The sequence below is a fragment of the Pinus tabuliformis genome, chromosome 2_2 (genome assembly GCF_031772625.1).
Source record: "Pinus tabuliformis cultivar Carrire ecotype Pingquan chromosome 2_2, CPIR1, whole genome shotgun sequence".
Lineage (NCBI taxonomy): Eukaryota > Viridiplantae > Streptophyta > Pinopsida > Pinales > Pinaceae > Pinus > Pinus tabuliformis.
Genome location: NC_142300.1, coordinates 427297663 through 427323741, shown reverse-complemented (window position 1 = coordinate 427323741; position 26079 = coordinate 427297663). Strand labels below are relative to the sequence as shown.

At 35.9% G+C, this 26079-nt stretch overlaps 2 protein-coding genes across 2 annotated transcripts; both read right to left on the bottom strand.

Annotated features, from left to right (window-relative positions):
- Positions 1 to 11427: 11427 nt before the first annotated feature.
- On the bottom strand, positions 11428 to 12106 carry LOC149193080 (uncharacterized). The gene has a single exon (XM_089406532.1). The coding sequence runs from the start codon at positions 12074 to 12076 to the stop codon at positions 11621 to 11623; it is 456 nt and encodes a 151-aa protein (XP_089262658.1). The 5' UTR covers positions 12077 to 12106; the 3' UTR covers positions 11428 to 11620.
- Positions 12107 to 17255: 5149 nt separating this feature from the next.
- LOC149193079 (uncharacterized) lies at positions 17256 to 21518 on the bottom strand. Its single transcript, XM_089407202.1, has 2 exons — positions 20802 to 21518; positions 17256 to 20246 (listed from the first exon to the last, which is right to left on the bottom strand). Exons 1-2 carry the CDS (start codon positions 21516 to 21518, stop codon positions 17256 to 17258), a joined length of 3708 nt encoding a protein of 1235 aa, XP_089263328.1.
- Positions 21519 to 26079: the final 4561 nt, after the last annotated feature.

The following is a 26079-nucleotide window of genomic DNA, read 5'->3' as shown; positions in this document are numbered from 1 at the left end:
TGCAAGACCACCTGTGTGAGCATAAGTCACCCTGCTAAGTTTAAAGATCTGCATGTCCATTTTTTGATTTTGTCCTGAAGTTTATTTAAAATTGGTTCCCATATTTTCTTCTAAGAGTTTTATCAGTAAGAGGAATACCAAGATATTTGGAAGGCAACTAATCCCTTTGAAAACCAAGAATTCTGGTAATGTTTCTTTGTGTAGTAATATTTGTGTTAAAGAAAATAACTTTGGAATTATTTTGGCTTACCTCTATGCATGTTGCCATAGCAAAGTCGTTTAAGATATATTTGATTGCCCTTACTTCCCTGACTGTGGGTATGCCCTGCAGCATAATATCATCCATAAATTGCTGATGAGTATTAGCCTCTCCATTCGGGGTGAGGTTGATCCCCCAAATTTGACCTTCAACATTTGCCATTCTACTTGCCCTGCCTAGCCCTTCCATCATGAGGACAAAGAGGAAAGGGGAGAGACGTTCGCCTTGACAGAGCCCTCTGGAAGGTGCGAATGTATTTGAAGGGGCTCCATTAAGAAAAATGGAAAAGTTGGTCGTGGTGACTAGTGCCATAACCCATCTTATCCAATTTTGATCAAAATCATATGCTTTCAGAGTAGCTCTGCTATAAGACTAGCTGAGTTTGTCATAGGCTTTCACAATGTCCAACTAAATAATCATGCCTTCTTGCTTGTTGCTTTTGAGAGAGTGTACCACCTCATGTGCTTGGATGATGTTGTTGAGAATTTGTCATCCTTCCACATAGCCTGTTTGCTCTTACGAGATGAGGGAAGGTAGTAGGGGCTTGAGTCTATTGGCTACCACCTTAGAGATCATTTTATACACCACATTACATAAGGCTATGGGTCTAAATCCATCCGGAGTCATATCATTTTCCCTTTTGGGGATTAAAGCTATGAAGGAAGCATTCAGTGTTTTCAGAACCTTTTTGTATTTTCTAGAGTCTTCCATAACTTCGATGATATCCTGTTTGACTGTATCCCAGTAGGATTTGAAGAAATCAACATTGAATCCATTCGGGCCCAGTTCTTTTCCACTTTGCATTTCCTTGATCACCTCACTGACCTCCTCTTTCAAGATTGGCCTATTGAGATTGTGGTTGTCCTCTCTAGTGACCAGCTTGGGGATATGTTGGGTGAACTAATTAATGAACCTAGATCTATCCTCCATTGGCTCCTTTGCAATATTAGAGAAGTGTTGTACTAGATTTGATTCCATGTCCTTGTGGGAGACAAGCTCAACACCCTTAGAATCCTTAATCTTTGTGATTCTATTATGTGCCCTATGGACCATAGTGGATTTGTGGAAGAACTTAGTATTTCTTTGTCCCTCTTTGATCCATTGAATCTTGGATTTCTGTCTCCAGAATGTTTCCTCTTGTAGGCATCGATCCTCCCATTATTCCTCCAAAGAATTAGTTAGCTTTTGCCTCTCTTCATTGAAGCCCTATGTGATATTGATCTGATTGATTTCCTGGAGTTTCTGTTCAGTCTCAATTCTAGCCTTGATAATATCGCAAAATTCCTTTTTGTTCCAAGCTTTAAGTTTGGATTTAATATATTTCAGTCTCTGTTGGAGCATGTACATTTTAGTGCCCTGAATATTCAGATCCTCTTGCCACCATTTGTCAATGTTACTGGTGAATTTGGGGTGTGAGAGCCAGGCATTCTCAAATTTGAAGGGCGTGTTCCTCAGAGTGCCTATAAAAGTAGCTTCTAGCTGAACTGGCTAATGATCCGAACCTCCAATGGGTAGAATGGACGCAGTGATGGCAGGTCCTGTGAGGAGGAGATCCTTAGACACAATAAATCTATCAAGTTTTGAAGCCACTTGAGAAGCCCCTCCCCTTTTGTTGTTCCACGTGAAGGTTCCATTTATTGTCTCGATATCCACTAGTCCCATGTTCATGATGAAATCTTGGAAGGCTTCAAAATCTCTGCCTAGCTGTCTAGTGCCTCCCTTTTTTTTTGAAAGAGATCTTATCATATTGAAATCACCTACAACTATCCAAGACATATTGGGATATCATGCTCTTAGATGTTCTAGGGAGGTAAGAAGCTTGATTTTATCTACTTACTTCTGAGGTCCATAAACATTTGTTATCATATACATTTCCTTATCTCCTACCAAACTGCATACCAAAGATAGATAGTTCCTAGATGCTTCAGCATCCAGGATTCCAAATGTCTGTGGATCCCACAGCGTAAGAATCCCACCTGCCGAGTTATTTGCCTTGACCTCTAAATACTCATACTTGATTAACCATTTATTATGAATTTCTCTTATTTTCTCCATTGAACATTTGATCTCCTAAATAAAGACCATGTCTGGTTTTTCTTCTTTAATTCTGTTACTCAAATTCCTTTGTTTCCTTCTACTTCCTAAACATCTAATGTTCCATGTTATAAGCTTCATTAAGAAAGGTTAGTAAAGGAATAGCTGGTAAGATATTTCATCTTACCTAAGTTAATCAGTAGTTTTCCACATTCTTTTAGTAGTTCATTCTTTCTTTTCCTTCCTCTTTTCCTTCTTGGGTTCTTTGGAGTTTGTGCCTGTGAGTTCTCCATAATTTTGACCCCACTTTGCTCCTGGCTTTCGTGGTTTCTCTTGACACTAGTTCCCTTCAATTGTGCCCTCCATAGAAGGAGCTGTTGAACTCGATCATAGTCTTCTTTTGGCAAGGAGTCCACTCCTTTGTTCCTGCCTTGTTCCAGAAATAGTTCTAGATCTAGATTTTCCCTGTCTAGAATCTCTTGTAGTTCATGGTCCTCTGTTCCTGCCTCACTTGAAGTCATCTCATAGTCTTTATTGATCTCCATGCATCTTGGTAGATCCTCTTTCTGCTGGTTGTTTACTATGATATCTTCCATTTCAGCTTTCATTTCCTGCTCCTTGGATGCATTCTCCCTGTCCTGGGCTGTCTCCACGTTCTCCTCTACTTCCTCTAGGATTTTGAAACTATTGTGTCTTGTATTTTTGTCTTCACTGCTTTTCTTGTGTGGAAGTTTACCCCCTTTCCCTTTGGCCCTAACCTTGGTGAAACCCTCGTGATCTCTATCCAAAGGTGTTTTCCCATTGCCTTCCATATTGTTTGTTTGGTAGTCTCTAAACAGATGGTCGTGTTCATGACATTTGTGGCACCTAAAAGGTATGTGCTCATAGTCCACCGTTTGCACCCAATCTTCATCATATACCTCTAAAATTATTGCTTCCGGAAGGGCTCCAGTTAGATCCATTTCCACACATATTCAGGCAAAGGAGGTATATTTACCTTTGAGAGTTGCCTCTGATATCTTCAGAAAATGCCCCAGCTTGTTGCCTATGGTTTTCAAAGATTCTGGGAGCTAATCATCCAGAGGTAGTGAGTATAGTCTGATCCAAATTGATACAGATGTAAATTTTTCACATTCCGAGACAAATTTCATCATCCATGGCCACATGTAGAGTCCTGCCGCAGCATAGAAATAAGACCCCCCTTCAAACACTCTGTCTTTGTCCTCTAGGTTCGTGAACACCACCGTGAAGAAGCCCTTAGAACCCAGATGTAAATGTATTTCTCCCTTTGGCTTCCAATGGCTCCTAATCTAGATGTGTAAAGCCCTCTTCGTTGGCCATAACCCCATGAACTTACAAAAGATCGCATGTTATTTCATATGGTCCCTGTGCGCTTGAATCGCAAGATCACTGAATACAACCCGGGGAATGATGCTCGATTTAGGTTTGCAAACTCTGTAGTTCTTGTGGAAGTTGTTTTTCCACTTCTGCCTCCCTTCTCCTTTTCTTTACTTGTTTCCTGTTGATTCCCTTCCTAATCCTGGGATTCCTTTCTTTCAACTGTCTCCTTCCCTCTTGCTTCTAAAATCTTTCTCAACAGTTTTTTGAAATGCTTCCTTCCTGCTTCCTTGCCTCCTTCTGTGACTCCCTGACTGTAGGAGGGAGCGGCGCTCCCCCCTGCACATCCTGCCATGGAACCCTAATGCAAAACCCTAGCATCAACTTTGATCCTCATTCAAGTTGCATACCTCCTAAACCTTGAATCTCTCCAAATTCCAAATCCGAATCTTCCCAATCTTATCTTACAACGTTGCACAAAAATTTATAGAAATATGTGTACCGTATTGTTTCTTGATTCTCCATTAGCTGACTCCCTTAATTATTATCGTCAATATGGTTGAAGATGGTCATTAATTAATAGAAGGGGAGGTACAATGTCTTAAGTGATTACGTAGAATCTTCTTTCACCTACCATATAAAAGACTCTCCAACGTTTCCGTGTGGACATACTAATAAATTTAATCGCCTTCATGTCTATCAAAATTTACAGGAGCCTCTATAATCCTTGGGTCAAATTTCCTGTAACTAGTTGCCTTTCGCGATGTTTTATTAGGTACAAGTTTATCACAAAAAGCGTGATATTTCTTGTTCATGGTTGACAATTTCATTTCCACAGATAGCGAGATTGGTAGTAAAATTTGAGATTTTACAATGTAAGGAGATCTGTACAACCAAACATATGTTGTACCACTATCCAACATTGCTTACTAACCTTTCTTAACATTTCAAGCATTTTGGTCAGAGGATTGATTTAAGATTTAAGAATTTGGTAACCTAATTTTCAGTGAGATTGTACTTTTATATTATTTAAATTGCAATTTTTAATATATTAATGAATTAATTATTATGAATTTTTTTTAAAGTATTTAAATTGTAAATACCCAATGACATAAAGTTACAATTTTCATAATTTTTAGTCAAATTCAACAAAAATCACCAAAACGCTCAAATCTTGTTAGACCCAACAAGTTAAAACTACAAGTTTCCCAATTTTTTTTACTAGATATCAAGAAAACTAGACAAAGATGTTTACCCAAAAAAAAAACTAAAAAATACTATAATGATTTCATTACACTAATGTTTATTGATTATATATTTTATAACGGTGCTTAGAAGTCTTAATTCAAATTCTATATTCAATGGCTAAAGGTTTATCCATATACTACATTAGGTTTTAAGACAAATGTTTTATACATATGTTTTACAATGTTGTCCATGAGACGTTATTCAAATTCTATGTATAATGGCTAATTAAAAGCTAATCCATATACCATTTTAAGTTTAACACATTGAAAAAATTGGATTATATATTCTTCGAATGGTTTGTAATCATTTTCTAAATTTCTATCACATCATATAATAAATGAAGAAAATTGTTTCGTGATTTTTTCAAAGCATTTTAAGTCAATTTTGTAATAAAATATTTTAGGGTGCACACTAGTCATGCATAGTTCAAACACGGGCCATGCATACATAACAAAATGCTAAGCAACACAATTTTATCCAAGAGAACACAATACTAATAAATCTATGTAGATTGAGTGACAATGTTTCCTCTCTACTAAGTGTTTGTGGGTGTTCTCTAGTCCATTGGATTAAGAATTAGTTTATACATGTTCATGTATATGTTTTATCTAAACTTTATAGAAATACTTATTTGTATAATTTTTTTGTAACATAGTTGTATATAAAAGACTTCGTTGAACGTAGATTTGAATAAATTTAAGTAAAATGCAATAATTATGGAAGCTTCTAATAAAGGAAAGATACATTAGGAAGCTTTTCAATTTATAAGAAAAGTACTTATAGGTTTGTAATTTATAATAAAACAAAATAGCCCAAAATCTATTCCTTATCATGAGTACAAAATAACACAGTAACTCTACAATTTCTATAGCTTGACCTTCCTTCACATTCAACATGGTCTTAAAAGATGACCACGATGAACCCAACCTCAAATTATTGTTGGCACTATTCCAAACAACCACTCTTGAGGGGGTTGCTCCAACATATGTGTTAGATGTTGTTTCAATGAGCACTTGAACCTTTCCAGTGACTTATTAGCCAAAGGGAAATTGCAAGTATTTCTTCAACAAGTTAAACCACCACCCAACTTACTACTTTCTTCTAAAACATAATGTATATCATCCAAAAAACATCTAAGATCAACTTCACAAAGAAGTTGAGCTCTAATAAAAATTGTTGAAGACTTAAACGACTTCCCCAAATTTTTTCTTTTCATCATCTCCAATTGTGTGGCATTGCCTTGCCTCAAGTGGCTTGACCAATGCCTATTATAATTAGACTACACCACTTAACCTAAAATATACTCACATATTAATTTTAAGATGCAATAATTATATGCATAGCCATGTCCAACACATCTTAATCCGTCCAAGAATAGGCATAAATTTAGCCATAATTTTAAAACATTCTAGCAATACTTAGCTAATAGTATAATTTAATGAACACAAAGAATAATAACATCCAACGAAGTAAAGCAACCACAACACACATATACATGTAAAGAAACCCAAGGATGGGTGGCACCCAAGGTAGGTGTGTTGGAGTTAAAGAAATATGTTATAACTACAACATAGGAGCATGGACATTTTTCATGTGGCTCATCTCCATACTATAGTTACACAATGCAAACATATGGCAAGCCACTTACAAAAACCATCAATTCAACCCTTCGAGCAAGGACAAGCTTCCATCTTTGCTTCCATCTTGCAACTTCAAAACTTTTGGAATGACATATTTTCTCTTATAATATATGCACTTGCAACTCCCTTCACTCTAAGGTAAACCCAAAATATTATCCATCATCTTGCTTCATTTTGATGACTTCTCAACAATTTTTCCATCAAGTCATCCCAAATCATGCCAGGGCTACCTAGTTGTCCCACTTTACTTGGTCCATCTATCCTACCGAGCCGAGGTTCCCTTAATTGTGCTTAGTTGGCCCCTATGTTGCCAGGAAACAAGGGTTTAGGGAAGGTGACAAGTATGCCATTTTTTTAAACGGGGTGCATGGGTTCTTATATATATATATATATATATATATATATATATATATATATATATATATATGAATTTGTATATTTTTCAATTTTAAACAAGAAAACTAAAATATTTATGATTAAAACTTTAAAGATTTAAACATGCACATAGTTGAACATTCAACATTCACATTGAAATTTTAAAATTTCTAGTTGGATACCAACTACGAATTGGAGTTCACATATTAATAAGAATCATCATCAATGTCCATTGTCATACTACATCCAAAGTTTGCCTTAAGGCATCTCCAAATATGAACTAGGAAATTTTAAAATACTAAAATAAATATAGCTAATAGTGAACAATGCCTTCCTCAAGCCATGTAATCAGCATCCATGTCATCAACATCACTCAGATCTTCAGTTAGCATGCTCTCTAGGTAGGAATCACTCTCATCTTGAGGCTCTTGCTCATCCATAACAACTGGAGGTAGCTCAATAAGGCCATTTAGTTGTATCTCCTTGTCCACATACATAACCTCATCTATGTATTGGTCCCATCTCTTGAAAGAACCCTACTTGTACCAAGGGTCTTTTCGAGATATGAGATGAAGTGTGCTATGAATGTGCACTAAGCTCTTTTCCTTCTTTGAGCCCAACTTGTTTCTCTTTACTGAATAGATAAAGACATAAGTACTCCAATTCTTCTCCCAAGATGAAGAACTAGCTACTTGAAATATTAGAGAAGCCCGTTAAATTATTTAAAATTTTGAAAATAAACAAAAATGAACCCCAAAAAAACCCTATTTTGGGGTTGCAAGTACCCATCATCTTTGTACAAGACAAAAGAAACTAATTTTTTTTAATAAAAACCGGGTTTTTCATAAAAGATCCTAGTTCTTATGCATTCTTCTGAAAAGTTCCCGTACTTGGGGACAAGAACCTGAGACTGAGACAGGTTCGAGAACCCCACCCCGGGTAGGTGGGCCCCCGTGGTTGTGTTTCAATTTTTCCAAAGGCAACTCCTTTGACTATGGGATGATTCACCCCTTAGTATGCAAACCATAGCGAGGACCCGAGGTGTCCGAACATGTATAAAGGCAACCCGGATAGTTTAGTACTCTATCCATTAGATTCCAGCATACAACGTCTGGTGTTGCACCTTTCCGAGGTTAGCTTTTCACAGTAAAACTCTGTCGCCACCTTGACAGTACGTCAACTGCCATCCGCAGGCGGAGGACTTACAGGGCCTCTTTTGTTCCAATTCTATGGCGAAGCAGCGCCTTCCAGTCGAACTTGGGACAAAGCGTTTGGTTGAGGTAGGTCAATGCACATACGATGAGATGAAGACTTTCCTTGGCTTATTTCATAAGGGAAACACGGGGCTGGTAGGTTCAAAGTTCTGGATCGCTCGTGCTTGAATAATTTAATTCTGATGAAATGATTGTGATGGAATAAGATAACTCGGATGAAACGAGAAGAAGAGCCAGCAGAGTCGTGATTCTTCCCCTACAGTGTAGAAGCACCAGTGGAATCCAGATTGAATACGTGTGGGCTAGTGCCTACTACATAGACGAAGGCGTAAAATAAAAATAATGTAAAATAGAAATGTGAAAAGAACATGGTCATTGTCGTTCTACGAGTTCATGTTGTCGTTAAGGTAGACTTTATGTGGCCTTCATCATTAAGAGTTTATTTTCTCTGTTCCATTTGGTTGGGTCATCCGTAACACCACTAGCTGGACCACCATTGATACACATTATTTTCACAATCCGGAGAGCTGAGAAAAGAAGGGCCGGGAAATATATATAATACCTTCGTGTAGGTTGCACCCTGACAACGCGCTTCACTCAATGCAGATATCCGAAATTTCTACACCGACATCTCAATCATGTTAAGGCGACTTGGGGTTTCGGCATAATGAGACCCGAAAGGAACGTGAAGAATGTCTATACTAAAAATTAACAATATTGACATATATTAAAAAAAACTAATTGAGGAAAACCTTTATAACGTATGTCCAATGGTGTATGCATCAACTGCCCATCTGTATCTAAAATACTAACACACGTTAATAATCATTAGTTTACAGGAAAGAGCTTTGATGTATTGGATGTTTATCAGCCTTTAGTGAAATCCTTAATCGCTATATTTCTCCTTTTTATTCGTGGGGATATATGGTGAAATTTGCAAATAAGGTGGACCCCTACTTTGCTTGACAGGGATTAATTCTATTTATTATTAGCAATACATAGGATTTATGTGACATCACATCTAACACATAGTTATATACTCTTAGAGTGTTTTACCAATATGTTTTATGTTTAATTCATCTATATTTTGGAATTTTTTAACTTTTTAATGGGAATTTGATTTACTTATTTATTTATAAGTTATAGAACATTTTCCTTATAACTTTTTTTACTTATAATTATAAGTTTAATCACTATTTCAAAATGCCTTATAATATAATTTAAAATAAGACACAATTTTAAAACTAAATAACTTAAAATATATTACAACTTTAAAAGTAAATATTTTGAGTTTAAAATATGACTATCAATTTTAGAATATTTTGAATTGTAGTGATTAAAAGACTCCTCCAACCCTTGGATAAAAATAAGTATGGCGAAAGAAGCTTTTACAGGTGGACATATTAATAAGAAAGACATGAAAGAATCACTTTTGTTGTTAAAACAAGGGTGCATGTGCAATATATAGCCCCATTTGGAGCATGATTTAACGTATCACCATTGTTGGAACAATGAAACAATGGAGGGAGTACTATTTAAGTACACATTTTGGAGTTTTCTGCCGATTAAAATTTTGATTTGTGTTGTCTAAACTAGTTTTTCCACTACATATATAGATTCAACACCCTTAGAAACTTGATGGATACTTCAATTGTGAACAGTTCACATATCAAACTTGTGATTTAAATGAATCCCTAATAGATTTTAGACAAATTAGATCGTAAAGAAATAATAAAACTTTTCAAAAAGTCACACTTAAAACAATAATATATCTTATTATTATTCTTAATTTAATTACAAACTTCCTAAAACACCATATTATCATACCCTATTCCTCATTGTCTAATTGGTAAAATAAATTTATCCAAATAATTTTAATTTTAACTTTAAATATTTAATTATAAAAATTGAAAAATCTAATTTTTAGAAATGAAATATTTAATAAAAGGTTTTCAAAAATTTCATTTGAAAATAAGTCCACGTAAACAAAAAAAAATTCTAAATTTAAAATATAATTTATTCCAAATTTGAAAGATGTAGATTAATCTTTTTAAAATAATTCTAAAAAAATCTATTTTTTTTAAATAAAATTGAAGTAATTGGTTATATCATCTAAACTATATTTTAATCATTTAAATAATAATATTATTTAAAAATAAATGATTGAATAAAATAATTATATTTTTTGTGCTTAATATTAATTTTTGAATAATATAATTTAATATCATCATCATCATCATTATTATTATTTAAATCACTGGAAAAATCCAACCATATTAGAAATGTTAAAATATTATCTAAAAAATCATATATATATATAAAATTATGATACTAAAAAGTCAATTATTTAATAATTACCATATGACTATACGAAGAAATTAATTATTTCTTAACTGTTAAAGGGTATGATTGGATATAATTATTGGTCTTTTATAAGTAATGTACGTATATGATTGGTAGTTAAATTTTATTTACATCTAAATTATAGATATTGAATTGATTATTTGTCTTAAAATGCATATAAAAAACAAAAAAAATTGTTAATTAAAACAATTTACATAAAATTTTGGTAGCGATTCCATTAGTTAATCTAAAAAATTGAAAGATTCAAATCTCTGCTATAACCCGGCCCCCCGGCCTAATGGAAAGAGAACATAAACTTACTGATAATTACCTGTCAAGCGTCCTAAAAGAAGTCAACCGTCGTAAAAGAAAGAGGACATAGACTTACTGATAGTTACCTGTCAAGCAGTCTACTAGGTTCTTTGGGTCAAAGGAAAAAAAAACAAACAATTCACATAATGACCAATACAGGTTTCAGTTGTTAATGATACACAGGTTTGAGTTTTTCCCCCAAGTACAGGTTTGAGTGGTTTATGAAGTGGGAATGATTATTTATATGTATCCATAAATACTAATATTAATAGGGCGATTGGATTTTAATTTATTAGATAAGAACAGTAAAATACATTTACAGTATAGTATAGTATCATAAACCAACTTGAAAACATATATAACGTATTTATAAGGTGTAATAACGAAAATATATAACAAATTTATAACGTATATGGACGATTTAAAAAAACTCAGAAGTTGGATTTTCTTTTGACACTGCAGACACACCGACACAGTACTCGGAGAAACCTGTAGGCTAAGAAGAAACAGTTACAAGTTGACTGTTATTAGCGAAAAAAATGTCCCATTACAAGGCGGGAAAGATGTCCTATTATCAGATATTGTGCATCACCAAACAAGAGTGTGATGGACACCAAAATTTCCTAGAATATCAAGTTAATGTCCTCGATATAATCACATCATTTCAACCATCCAATATAATTAAATCATGGCTGCGAATATCCCTGGTTGGAAGTACCACCGGGATCTGAGTTTTCTTCACACCGGGAGAGTCACAAGCCTTGTGAAATTGGCCGAACCGTTCCCTTTCTCTACCAGTCGCAGAAGATCAAGTGAAATACAATGGTTGTGTTTTAGACAGAAGTGTTGACTTTCAGCTAGCCAGAGCGCTTCAGTGTTGAAGCTACAGAACGAGCCCACAGCTTGAGATGTTCTTTCATATCCATATCTGCTGTATTTGGGTTTGGCAGTTCCCAGTTTTCCAAAGGCGATTCTTGAAACCCTAAATTCTTGGTGCAATTTTCATGGTCGGATAATCGCTTCAATCCAGGAAGAAGACTCAGTAGTCGCGGGGTCAACTTGTCCTTTCTGAACTCGAAGCCAAGCTCGATAAGACCTTTTAGCTCTTGCAATTCTAAATCGACTCTACTTTTGGGGCCTCCTTTTCTCTCCTTCCGCGTCAGCCGCTTGCGACTCGAAACAGTCTCTAACTTTGGCAGAGAGTTTGGTTGAGGCATGTGGAGGCACATGTGTTCAGCTGAGGACTTTCCTTGTCTTCTCTCAAGAAGCGAAGCAGGGCGCTGCCCTGTAATCTGAAATGCTGAATCGCTCATGGTAGGATTTGATAACTCGGATGAAACGAGAGGAGCGTCGCGGTTCTTCCCAGACCAAACATAAAACTTTTATAAGGAGTGGATACATGTGGGCCAATGCCTACCATATCAACCAGAAGTGTCAACTAAATTATGCAGAAGTAATGTGAAAAGAGGACGTCCGTTGTCGTGCTACGAGTTAATCTTGTGGTTAACGTGGAGTTTAGGTGGATTTCATAATTCAGAAGTTTCTAATCTTTCGTTTGGTTCGTCACCCGACAGACCATTTTCTGGAGCCCAGTCCCGTACGGTTTTACTGTTAAATTGATTTTATGTGTACAACATTCATAAACTGTTATTAATATTGGTGGAGTTATAGTTTTATTAATGCATAGAATAATATATTTTAATAATTGGATTTAGCTAAATATCAAATCCAATGAGGGATATATATTGTCTCTATGTATTAATTGAATTATAGCTCTATAAATATTAGTTGTCTTCATGATTTTAAGCAAAAAAAACATCTAAGATATAAATTTGGTGGGTGTTCTTATTCGTCAAATTATATAATTTTTTTTCCAAAATTACCATGTTATATATATAGAGGTTCCTTGATAACTTTGAACAAGGAAAACATCGACAATATAAATTTAGTGAGTATTCTTATTGGTCAAATTACATAGTTTTTTTAAAAATTACTATGTATATATATATATATATATATGTTTTGCTACTTTTTTGTTGTAAATATTAAAATATTTTTTGAATTTAGTGAGTATTTTTATTGGTCAAATTACATAGTTTTTTCAAAAATTACTATGTTTATATATATATATGTTTTGCTATTTTTTGTTGTGAATATTAAAATATTTTTTTCTTACATATCAATTGTGTTGTTAAAATATATTATATTTTTAATTTTACAATAAATACTATTCAACAAAATAGAATTATAAATAAAAATATAATATTTATATAAGATTAAATATATGTAATAATGTGTAGGTTCATTATAAAATTAGTATAAAAAACTAAAATTTTATATCATCCTTGTTTAAAGATTTTACAAATCATGTTAGTTAAATCTATTAATTATAATGTATTTTGAAAATGAACAATCAATCTTAATTTTGCACATGATGAATCACTTGGAAAGAAGATTTTATAGATAATAAAATAAGATTGAACCTATACAAGACAAGTATTTTGAAAAAATCATATGTTTTCAATAAGTAAAGAGGGTAGTGTCCCATAAGTCCCCACAAGACCTAAACCTACTTGCATTCTAATCCACATATAAATGCATTGAATGCTCACAGCAATGGAAACCAAACAATTGATACTTCAATATCCAACCATGAAATATATCTTTTTTTAAATCAAACTATAAAAGCATCTATTTTATAAAACCAAGATCTATCAACAACATGATAATACTAAAGTAACTACATAGAGACTCTCAATATCAAATAGAAAATAACTATTTCACCAAGACAAACAAGAAAATTTAATTCTATTATTTTTATAGGCAACTACAAAACCCTTCATTTTGATTGCTCTATCCTCTAAATTAATGTTTTATATAACGTACCAATGGCTCAAGGGTGTGGGCATGCCACATGAGTCTCAATCTTTAAGCTTTAATATATTAGGCTTTAGGCTTAAGTGTGCACATTGTAGGATTGCTTAATGTAGGCAAATAAAGAGATTGAATTTTCGTAATACATTCAAAAATCCATTGTGAGCAAGTCTATACTTATTTTGGAGTCTCAACTTTAGGGGGGACATTCTATAGTTGAATTATTTTATTTTATTTTTTTCAATTTTATTTGGAATTGGTTATATCTAAAATATTATCTGTGTGTGTGTCTAGCAATTTAAATATATAAACTTAGATGAATTATAAGTAAAAAAAACGATTATATTACACTATTAAATTTCATGGATATTTGTGGGTATTTTCCTTTTTTTACTTACTAACCATTTTAAGATCAGCACATTTTGCTTGTTTTTATAAAGGTCAATTTGATAAATGAGTGAAAAGGTTCTCTAAATAGTTAGGGAGAATTTTTTAACTCATCAAATTGGCAATTCTATATATATATAGAGAACAATCAATTTGATAAATGAGTTAAAAAGTTCTAAATTTATATTAAATAACCTTTTAAATCACTTAACAAATCCATGGTTCTAAAAATTAAGTAAAATATACAAATTTTAAAATAGTTAGTAAGTAAAATAAGGAAAATACAGACAAATATCACAAATTTTTTTTATTAATATTTTTGTATAAATTGATAAATTTAAATTATTAAATTTATATTGATTAAATTACCAATAATCTTTTTATACATTAAAAAATATATTTTAACTATAAATATTAATGAAAAATATTTTTCTTAAAATATATTTTAATTAAAATATTAATAAAAAAAATGTATCTTATTATTTCAAATTGCAAAGAAAACCTGCACATAAAACAGTTAAATTTTAGTTAAAATAATTCACAAAATGAAAATGAATCACGCCTAGTCCAGATAAATGTTCTCTTTAAATTCTAATCAAATTCCAAACCAATAAAAACCATTTTCACGCCTAATCCAGATAAATGTTCTCTTTAAACCCTAATCAAATTCCAAACCAATAAAAACCAAAAACATAAAACAAATTAATGTTCATTAGAAGAAATGTTCTATTTCAGTCCATTAAACTCTGAAGGGAAGGCGCGAGCAATTTTTTGCAAAATTTTCACGTAGGTCAACGGGCTTTAAGCCAATGTAGATGGCCAAGATTTCTACGCTGATATCCGAATCATCATAAAATCGATGAGAGAATATTCAAGCCAATGGAAGAAGTTTTGGGGCTTCTACATGATCCCGTTCAAAAAGTGTAGACATCATCAAAATTGACCTATGTTCGATGGGATAACGGTGGAAAATATCTGCATGCAACTACAATGGTGTATGCACAGTAAAATTATAACCGCTGAATCATCCAAATCTTATCGGTTATAGAGGTAGCTTTATTGTATTGTTTCTTGGTCCTCCATTAGCGGACCCCTTGATTGTTATGGTCAATATGACCGAGGATCCCGATAACTGCGGAATCTTCCCAACCTTATCCTACAACCTTACACATCAATTTATAGAAATAGGTTTACCGTATTGTTTCTTGATCCTCCATTAGCGGATTCCCTTAATTAATATGGCCGAGGATGGCAATTAATTAATAGAAAAGGGAGTACAATGTCAAATGATTACGTAGAATCTTCTTTCACCTACCATATAAAAGACTCTCCAACGTTTCCGCGTGGACATACTAATAAATTTATCGCCTTCGTGTCTATCAAAACTTACGGCAGCCTCTGTAATCCGTGGGTCCAATTCCCTGTAATTGGTTGCCCTTCGCGGTTTTATTAAGTACTATTTCTTGTTCATGGTTGACAATTTCATTTCCACGGATAGCGAGATTGGTGGTAAAATTTGAGATTTTACAATGTTAAGGAGATCTGTACAACCCTACATATGTTATACAACTGTCAAACAGTGCTTACTAACGTTGCTTAACATTTCAAGATTTAAAAATTTGGTAACCTGAGATTGTATTTTTTTATTATTTAAATGGTAATTTTTAATGTATTAGTGAATTAAATATTATGAACCATATTTAAAATATTTAAATTGTGAAGTCTTAATAATTTAAAGTTATAATTTTTCAATTTTGATGTGAATTCAATAAAAATCATCAAAACGCTCACATCATGTAGACCCAACAAATTAAAACTACAAGTTTCCCAGAAATATTTACTAGATATGAAAAAAAATCAACAAAGATGTTTACCCAAAAAGCCTAAAAAGTAATATAATGGTTTCATTACACTGATGTTTTATAGATTAATGGTTTTTTTTTTTGCTAAATAAGATTAATCTATTATGTACAAAAAGAGCCCTGTTACAACTTTGCCGAGCAAAAAAACTTCAGGCCTTTGAGAAAGGCTGATTGTTCATGACAGTTTCTACAGTGGAGAGCTTGAAACTTATAACCCGCGCAGGGGAAAACAGGATGGTGCCGGAAACAGAGTATTGCACGACACAGGCATTATCGCCACACCTTAAACACACAACAGACCAGACACAAGCATTATCGCCATACAATAGACACACAACAGACCAGACAATAGACAATAGGACAGGTACCAAAACATGTTCAGATATCTGCATACCGAACCATTGGTTCGCTTTTCCGTCATTGCCGTGAGCATTCAAAACAAAACTTGGAGGGCTGTTACTCGGGTTACTCGGGCGGCTTTTCCTCTACAATTCTACACCAGCCCACTTCTGGTACCTGCAGATTTGGCTGAGCATTCGCCTCTGGCCTGAAATTGATGGCACTGGCTGGCTGGGCCTGCCCTTGAGAAATTTCAGAGGATGGCTGAGGAAAACTGAGATTGTGGACTTCCTCAGATTGGGGGATAGGAGCGCTGGATTCGCCCTCATTCTGAGCTTCCTCTGTGAAAAGAACAGACACATGGGCCGTTATACGCGGGTGCAGGAGTGAGCAGTTGAAAGAAAAAGTTGCTGAGCCAAAAGCCGAGGAGTTGTCTGATTCCTGAGTGTTCGAATCCATGAATTGACTTGGGATGAGCAAGCGTGTTGATCCCCTTAATTGCGCTGGAGAATGAATGGATTCCGTTTCAGCTGGAGGTCTCGCCGGATTACCGCGACCAGAGCCTCTGCGGCTCAGTAAACATTGACGAGGCTTCGTCATCTTGAGGTGATAAACTGTCACAGCGTAAGCAATGTCACCAGCGGCTGAACGAGCTTTACCCTTGGTGTTGCCACAAGAAATGATGCTGGCCTCAGTCGTAGAATGACATCTCCCTTCAACGACAGAACAGCCCCAAAGCCAGTCTTTCTCCCATCTCCCGGATATACCATACAGAATTTGGCTCTGGTTCAGCGAGACGAGATTATGGATATTTATTAACTGAAAACCGAGCCCTCGAGACTCCCCCTCCATTACTCTGTCCAACCAAGTAATCTCAGACCGGAGTCCTTTCAAGCGAGCGGTGACGAGCTGTTTTTTAATGCTATCCGCGCAAAGTCCTGCCTCATTAACCATCGCGCAGGCGTTCACCTGCCTGACCTGATTCCACCACCTGCGAATCTGTCCAGCTCGCATGCTGGCCATGTGCCAGTCATGCAGTTTCCTGGGCAGTCCCATCGTCATTATCTTCCCTGGCACCCGCATCCGGGGTAGTGGCTTCTTCTCGGACCAGCTGATTGCATTCCTGAATTTTTTCATTATTTGGTATTATGTTTATTGGTCCTGTGTGTAAGGTGTGATTGCTTTCAACCCCCGCATTGGCTAGGATGTCGGCTACTCTGTTGCCATCCCTTTTAACGTGATTAAAGATTATTGCTCTGATGTTAAGAAGCTCAATTTCAATTGCTTCTAATCTGGCTTCCAATCTCCAACTCTTCACTGTCTTGCTCGCATGAGAACCATTAAGGAGTTGTTTGACCATGGTAATGAGGATTTGAGAGTCTCCTTCTACTTCCAGAGGAAGATAGTTGTGTGTTCTTGCTAAAAGGAGTCCTTGCCATAAGCCTTCCATTTCCGCTGAGTTATTGGTATCCCATCCAATGTTTCCAAAATAAATCAGTTTGGGCTCTCCTGTATGATTCCTAAATATTCCCCCAAAACCTGCCTTTCCCGGGTTGCCCTTTGAGGCACCATCAAAATTTAGCTTGAATGTATTCTCCGGTGGAGCAATCCATGAAACTTTATTTGAATTGACGTTCCGCGGGGCATTGCTGAGTGCTGCGCTATGGAATTGAATGTTCCAGTTTTCCAAGATGGCTCTCTCGTTGTCGAGTGTAGGAAGGTCCTCCTTTGTCCAGGTTTGTAGCAGTAACGTTTCTTTTATGTTTGAACAGAATCTGCTCCATATGTGCTCTAAGGGAGAGTTTTGATCTTTGAAGATTTGTTTGTTCCTTTCTTTCCAGATTCCCCAAACTAACAAACCTGGTATTATTTTCCAAATATGGTTGAGAATACCGCTTTTGTAAGGGTTCTTATTCCATAGTCGAAGAGTGTTTATGATATCCTCAGGTACTCGACCTCTTCTCTGACATCTGAAGCTTATCTTCTCCCAGAGTTGATTGGCTAGAGTGCAGGAGTCAAACAGATGCTGCAAGGTTTCCTCCTGGGCCTTACAATTGACACATATTGATGGACCGTGATAGTTCCTTTTTCTTAGCCTGTCCCATGTTAGAATTTTTTTATGTCCAGTAATCCAGAGAAGGAGAGAAACTTTAGGCCATAAGCCTGAATCCCAGATTTTTCCCCACAGTTCATCCTTGGGAGATGGATTGGAGTTAATTATTTTGTAAGCTTCTGATGTTGTAAAGGTACCTTTTGGCCTATAACCCCATCTTAGAATATCTTTGTCTTCTGAATGTCTTATGCTTCTTTGTTGGAGCTCCCTTTCCAGATTCTCTTTGAGAAGGCAATCTGTGTTTCTTAGTATCCTTTCGCTTTGAATCCATTGCATGTACCCTTGTTGACTCTCTTGGTTCCAGTGCTGGCTAACTGTTTGCTGCAGGTGTTCCTCCCTAATGTTGGATGGTAGCGGGTGAAGAGAGTTGCTAAGCTTTGTCATTTGATTCCAGGCATCCGTCCAAAAGCGTGTTGTTTCACCGTTTCTTATTTCCCAAAAATGGTGATCTTGTATCAACTTGTAATGTTGTTTGGCTGCAGTCCAGATGAGGGAACCTTTTGCATTGGGAATAAGTCTTATAAGCTCCTGTTGAGGTCTGTGATTTGCGTATTTAGCTGTCCATATTTTGGCCCACGGCTTGTCATTGTTGGAGAGCCATTGCCACCAGAGTTTGGCCCCCATTATTGCATTACTGTGAGTTGGATCCCTTAGTCCGATGCCCCCTTTATCTTTAGGCGTGCAAACCGTTGTCCAGTTTATCAGAGCCCATTTTCGATTGGTGGCTATGCTTCCCCATAAGAAGTTGCGTTGTAGATCCTTTATTCTTTTTATTGCCCATTTTGGCGCTGCAAGAATTGAGAATAAGTATAATGGCATTGCCTGAAGCACCGCTTTTATGAGCACCACCCTGCTTGCAGTGTTGAGGGATCGATGCGTCCACAAATTAAGACGTGAATCCAGCTTCTCAATTAAGGAGCGCCAGGAGGAATGCTTTAAGGCAGAGGATATAAGAGGGGCTCCGAGATATTTTGAGGGAAGAGAGTCAATAGGGAAACCAAGAATGCATGCTATTGCTCGCTGCACCACCGGAGCTGTGTGAAAGAAGAAGATTTGGGATTTAGCATTGTTAACACTTGTGCCAGAGGCTTCGGAAAAGTCATTGAGGAGAGATTTGAAACGGGAGGCTTCCTGAACTGACGGATATCCAAACAGCATATTGTCATCTACAAATTGCTGGTGGGATATAGCTGGAGTACCATGGATGGATAGACCCTTAAGCTGATGAGTGTCAAGAGCAGAGTTGATAATCCTTCCTAGCCCTTCAGCCATTAGGACAAATAAGAAAGGGGACAGGGGATCGCCCTGCCTAATTCCTCTAGTTGGACTGAAGGGTTTGGAGGGAAAGCCATTGACAAGAATGGAGAAAAAAGAGGAGGAGATAAGACTCATTATCCACCTCACCCACATGGAAGAGAAACCAAAAGCAGTTAACATTTTTCCCATGTAATTCCAACTTAGTTTATCAAAAGCTTTTGAAAGATCAAGCTTCAGTAGCATACCTGCCTGTTTGTGATTCTTGAGGGTGTGGATTACTTCATGCGTGAGGATAATTCCATCGAGGATCTGCCTTCCTTCTACGTAGCCTGACTGTTCCGGTGATATTAGAAGAGGCAGGAGCGGTTTTAGCCTGTTAGCAACAACTTTGGAGATAATTTTGTATATAACATTACATAGCGCTATCGGACGGAATTTGTTCGGAGTATTAGAAATCTCTTCCTTTGGGATTAGCGCTATGAATGTTGCGTTGAGGGCCGGGAGAATCCAGTGCATTGCTCGAGATTCCTCCACCACTTGCCATACCTCATCTTTTATTATCTCCCAGAATTTGTGATAGAAGGTAGATGAGAATCCATCTGGCCCTGGTGCCTTTCCTTCTTTGAGCTGATGCATAGCTGTGTCGACCTCCTGAAAAAGAATGGGGCGAAGGAGGAGCTTATTATGTTCTTCAGTTATTATTTTTGGAATCTGTTGGGTGATTTTTTCAATGGCAGGGTTTCTGTTTATCTTAGGCTCACTCAGCACCTGTTTGAAGTGTTGAAGAAGTTCCTCCTCGATTTCTTCATGCTTTTCCACTCTAGTTCCTTCTTGTTTCTGAATGAAGGTTATATTGTTGTGCATTCGTCTTTGGACTGTTGTTCGATGGAAGAATTTGGTATTTCTTTCCCCCTCTTTTAACCATCTTATTCTGGATTTTTGTCTCCATTGAATTTCCTCTTGCTTTCTTCGCTCCTCCAGTTGAGTATTTATTCGTTGTTCCTGTTCTAAGGTCCAATCGGTGTGTCCCTTATCTATGATGTGTTGCTGAAGCTCTGCCATTTCCTTATTTAGAGATTGTTGCTCCTTTTGGATGTTGCCAAATATCTCTTGGTTCCAATTTTTTATTTGAATTTTTAGATGTTTGAGTTTCTGTTGAAATTGGAACATTTTAGATCCGGCCGGAGGGTGGTAGTTTCTCCATACTGATTTGACGAAGTCCTTGAAGGCAGGATGTGTGAGCCAACACTCCTCAAAGCGGAATGGTCGCTTGTTTGTGTTGCCGGGCCGTTGCCATTGGAGGGATATAGGCCAGTGGTCCGATCCAGAGTAAGGGAGTATCACAGTTGCAATATCTCCTCCCATATGAATTGAATTTTCTGTTATGAGGAATCTATCTAACTTGGAGGCAATTCGATACTTTCCGGCTCTGCGATTGCTCCATGTATGAGTGCCATTGCAGTATTGTAAGTCGATGAGAGCATTGTTTTGTATGAAATTTTTGAAGAGGATATTTTCCTGGTCCAACCTGATTCGTCCTCCCTGTTTTTCCTCCAGCTTGGTGATCATATTAAAGTCCCCTCCGATGATCCATAGCGGGTGCGTTCTGCTTAAACTAAGCGCCTCTATAGTGTTGAGCAGTGCTATTTTGTTTCCAGCCTCCTGAGGGAAGTAAACATTGGTGAGGGTGCCGTGAATGTTAGTTCCTATGAAGTGGAAATTAGCCTGAATAAAATTGTGGGAGGCGTGAATATTCTGGAGAGTGATCAGCTGTGGGTTCCAGACTATAGCTAGTCCCCCTGAAGCTCCTTCTGCATCGACTGCTGCTGATTGGCATCCTGGCCATGCTCTATTGAGGATGCTGCTTAGAGTGATGCTGTTACATTTAGTTTCTTGAAGAAAGCACATATGCGGTTTCTCCATTTTTAACATGTTTTTTAGAGTTCTGAGTTTCCCTGGGCTATTGAGCCCCCTTAAATTCCATGAGGTGAGCTTCATGATTCACTGGTACTAAAGGGTTTATAGTACTTCGTCAGTTTTGCATACCTACCCGAATCCACCAGGATTTTTCCTACTTCTATTGTTCTCTGGAGATCCGTTCTTCTCCCTCTCTTTTTGAAGTCTCTTGGAGGTAGGCTCCCATCCCAAGTGCTACTTGGTTGGATTCCTAATTGTTTCTGTTGGTAAACCTTCGATAGTACTATTTCCAGTTTTTTGAGTTGCATCTCTGGAATTTGATCGTAGTTTTTCTTTTTGCATGCTTGCTCGAGCTCCAGCAGGTCCAACCCTTCCATATCAAAATTTTCAGTATCTTCTTCCATGATTTGCGGATGACTTTTCTCTGCGGATGTTTCTTCTAGGAGGATGATCTGATTCAAAGTTCTGTCTACTTCCATTTCATTCTCTTTTCCGGAGCTGTCTTTTTGATTCTCCAAGGGGTGAGCCATTTTGTCCGTTGGGTTTAGAGAAGCCTGGGTTGAGCTAGATGGATTGGAGATGATGGGGATGGAGAGCTGAGTCGCGTCTGGCTTTGAGCTTGAGGGGATTTCCTCAGGAATGTTGGCTAGTAATTGATAGCTATTACTCGAGGAAGGAGCGGATCCAGGGTTTTGCTGCGGTTTTTTCCCAGGAGCAGGCTTTTTGTAAGCTCGTTTTCGGGCAGAGACTTTGGTAAATCCATCCTGCGCTGCTTTATCAGAGGGATCTAAAGGTTTGGATGCAGGGGCTGATATATTTAACGGGCAATCCCTGAAAAGATGCCCATGAGCATGGCATTTGCGGCATCTAAATGGTACATGTTCATAATCTAAAGGTTGAATCCAATCATAATCGTCATGAGAAAGACTTACCGAATCAGGGAGCGCTTTGTCTAGGCGCATGAAGACGCATATTCTGGCATAAGAAGTGTATCTTCTTAGCTTGGTTTCTTCGGCCACTTTGATGTATTCCCCCAATCCATTTCCAATATCCTTGAGTGTCCCTTCATCCCAGTATTCTACAGGTAATGAGTACATTCTGATCCAGACAGGTGCCCAGGTGAGGTCTTCCTTGTCCGGATTGAATCTTGCAATCCATTCTCTCAGGTACAAGCCCGCTGAGTTAAAGAAATAAGGGCCTTGGGTTAGAATTCTGAACTTATCTTCTAGGCAGTAGAATATGGCAGTAAAAAAGCCCTTCGGTCCTAGCTGCAGCGTAATGTCTCCCTTGGGTTTCCACTTTGCCGAGATCCATCCACGCAGCGCTTTTTCGGTTGGCCACATTCCTATGAACTTTCCTATGAGAGCATGATCTGTCATGTACTGTATTTTCTCATTGATCTTCTGACTGGGCAGTTCTATCCTGGGTCTTTCCTCTGCTATTGGCCTGCAGGTTTTTGAAGTAACCTTGGTTTGATTCTCTGTCTTGTCTCCTCCTTCTGGATTTTCAGCCTTCTTGTCATTGGGTACAGTTTTGTCTTTTTTCCTGTTCTGTTGCATTGCCGATTCCGCTTCCTTATCCGCGCGTATCGATCCAAATATGATGGATCCAGGATGCTGTGGCGGCGCATCTGATGCCTGAGGGGAGGGCATTGGCCCCCCCCCCCCTGGGGTATTTCCATGAACGACTGCCTGCGATCAGAGGTATTTTGCTTGTGCTGGATGTCAGACCTTCTCAGTCTGCAAAGCCGTCCTCGGCTTCTATGTCTCAGAACTTTGTCGGAACCCTAGTTGCAGTGTGTCCTCCCTCCAGTCCAGCCATAGATTAATGGTTTCATTACACTAACGTTTTATAGATTATATATTTTATAATGGTGCGTATAAGCGTTAATTTAAATTCTATGTTCAATGGCTAAAGGTTTGATCTATATATTACTTTAGGTTTTAAGACAAATGTTTCATATATATATATTTTACAATGATGTCCATGAGACGTTATTCAAATCCTATGCATAATGGCTCACTAAAGTCTAATCCATATACCTCATGTTAAAACTTTAGATCACATATTCTTCGAATTGTTTGCAATTATCTTCTAAATTTATATCACATCATATCAGAATGGAATAAAATTTCTTGGTGGTTTTTCCAAAGCATTTTATGTACCCTAGTCATGCAGAGATCAAACATGAGCCATGTATACATAACAAAATACTAAGCAATATTTTGTAACATAATTATATTTAAAAGATTATGTTGAATGTAGATTCAAATAAACTAGATTAAGTTTATAGACAAATAATATCAATATGAATATTCATAAATAAGAGCCGATAAAAAAATTAAATATATAGATAAAAAATGAGAAATTATTATTATATTGTATCATTATTCTATATTGATTTATATTAGTAATAAATATATTACAAAATCCTAAAAAATAAATAAATTTGAATAAAATATAATAATTATAGAAATTTCTAATAAAATAAATAAATAAAAAAACTTTTAAATTTATAAAAAAATAATTAAAAATATATAATTCATAATAAAATAAAATACAGCAAAATCTATACTGTAACATGAGTAAAAAATAACACAGTAACTCTACAATTTATTTACCTTGACCTTCTTCACATTCAACCTGATATTTAAATATGATCACCGCAAATGCAAATACCACTTTCAACACGAATTATGACATAGACTTTGAAACTTCATCATTGTATATCTTCCTTCGAGCTCTAAAAGCAAGAAGCGTACACGAAAAAGGTGTAATTTAACCTCAATATTTTATGACTTGATTGTAATATTAATGTGGAAGTACATTTTGTGATTTGATTGTAACATTAAGGTAGAAGAATGATATGTTTATCTCTAATAAATTGTAACGTATTCTCTGCAAATTAATTCTTAGAGGAAGAAAAGGTCACATTCACAATCATTAAAAATGTGTGGATGAACATACCAATAAAAAATCATAACAAATGGTACGACGATAAATCAAATCCAGCAAAAAAAAATAAAGTAAATTAAATTCGTGAGAGAAATATGTAATAAGTTATGGCTTTTCAAGTACCAGGTGAGCACATTAAGCAATAAAAATTAAATCAAACACATTGTATTAGATCAAACACATTAGTATTAGAGTATCTTATAAAAATAAATAAATTCTACAAAATCTTTGAAAATGACCAAACATTAGATATTAATAGTTTACATCATTATATTCAAAACATTAGATGTTGAAATAGTTTACATCGTTATATTTTTAATGAAGATAAAATTTTAGTTAGTAAATTTTCTTGCGATTCTTATAAAGCCGTTAAGATTAAATCCATAATTTTTGGAGGATCACAAACATGAAAAAAGTATTTAGGATTCTATCAAGAATAAGAGTATGTAAATTTTGTATGACCTTGATAAATAATGGTCAAACAACTTAGACATAGGTATGATCTAAGAACGAAATGGTTAATTAGTATAGATCCATGCATCAATGTTATGCATGATCAACATGATAAACCTGAGACATCGATAATCACAATGAGACAAGTCATATGTTCCTAAATGCATTTCCTAGAATTGCATCTCTTGCCTAATATCTAGCAACTTGTCACACACTCTTCATTATCAATGTATATGGAATATATCACTAATCAACATGTGTACACTTCATCTAAATTCTGTGTCCATCAGTATCATCAACACGGTCTTATGGTTTATAAGGTAAACACACCTAACAAGCCTCATGATTAACATTGATCAAATATATGTCAAAGCATATAACAATCATTGGGTTCCATTCAAATCCTAAATTTTGTTAGTTCCTTTTTTAACATGATATCATTGCATTAGTGAAGAGATTCCCACTTTTTGTTGTATAAAATGTAATGCCATATCATTATACATAAGGATCTTGATGAACTGTAACAAATGATGTCCCACGCTACCTTTAAAATTCTATAGCTCATCTACATCTATTCCATTGATGATGATTTATATGTTATCACATCTTAAAATACAATGATATCCTATATTTATTTAATCTACACATGTCACATATTTTAGTTATAGAAATAGAAATGTAAAATTGACCCAACCCTTATTCTTATGTTGGTTGCATTCCTTTGGTTCTTTTCTCCTTTTTTCTCCCTTATATCATGTTTATCTAGTGTAACCCTTAATATAACTTAGTTATTGATATACATAACTAACATAGATTGGATCACTATAGTATTCTTCATCTACTTGGACATTTCCTTAGTTGAAAAAATTGAAGGAATTAGCTTGCAAGTTCATTTTAATGATAGGTCCCATTTTTTATGATAGGTCCCACTCAGATTGACGCTCAAGTCCCTTCGGAATTTTCTAATTAGAGTGAGCATCAATCTAAATTTTTTGAATGTTATAAATTTCCTCTTTATAGCAGGACCTTGAGAAATTGATATACACTCAATTATCTTTCTAATAATGGATGAAAAACATACTTTATATATTGAGACCTAGGTCCATTGTATATTGTTTGTGGCTATGATAATTTGACATGGATATATACTATGTAATTT

What these genes read in the sequence shown, in the direction of transcription:
- LOC149193079 (XM_089407202.1), bottom strand. Translation starts at nt 21,518, where the DNA reads ATGGAGAAACCGCATATGTGCTTTCTTCAAGAAACTAAATGTAACAGC. An exon ending in TCAAGGACTTCGTCAAATCA is followed by an intron (nt 20,247 to 20,801) that starts GTATGGAGAAAC and finishes ATTCTTTTTCAG; the next exon opens with GAGGTCGACACAGCTATGCA.
- LOC149193080 (XM_089406532.1), bottom strand. Translation starts at nt 12,076, where the DNA reads ATGAGCGATTCAGCATTTCAGATTACAGGGCAGCGCCCTGCTTCGCTT.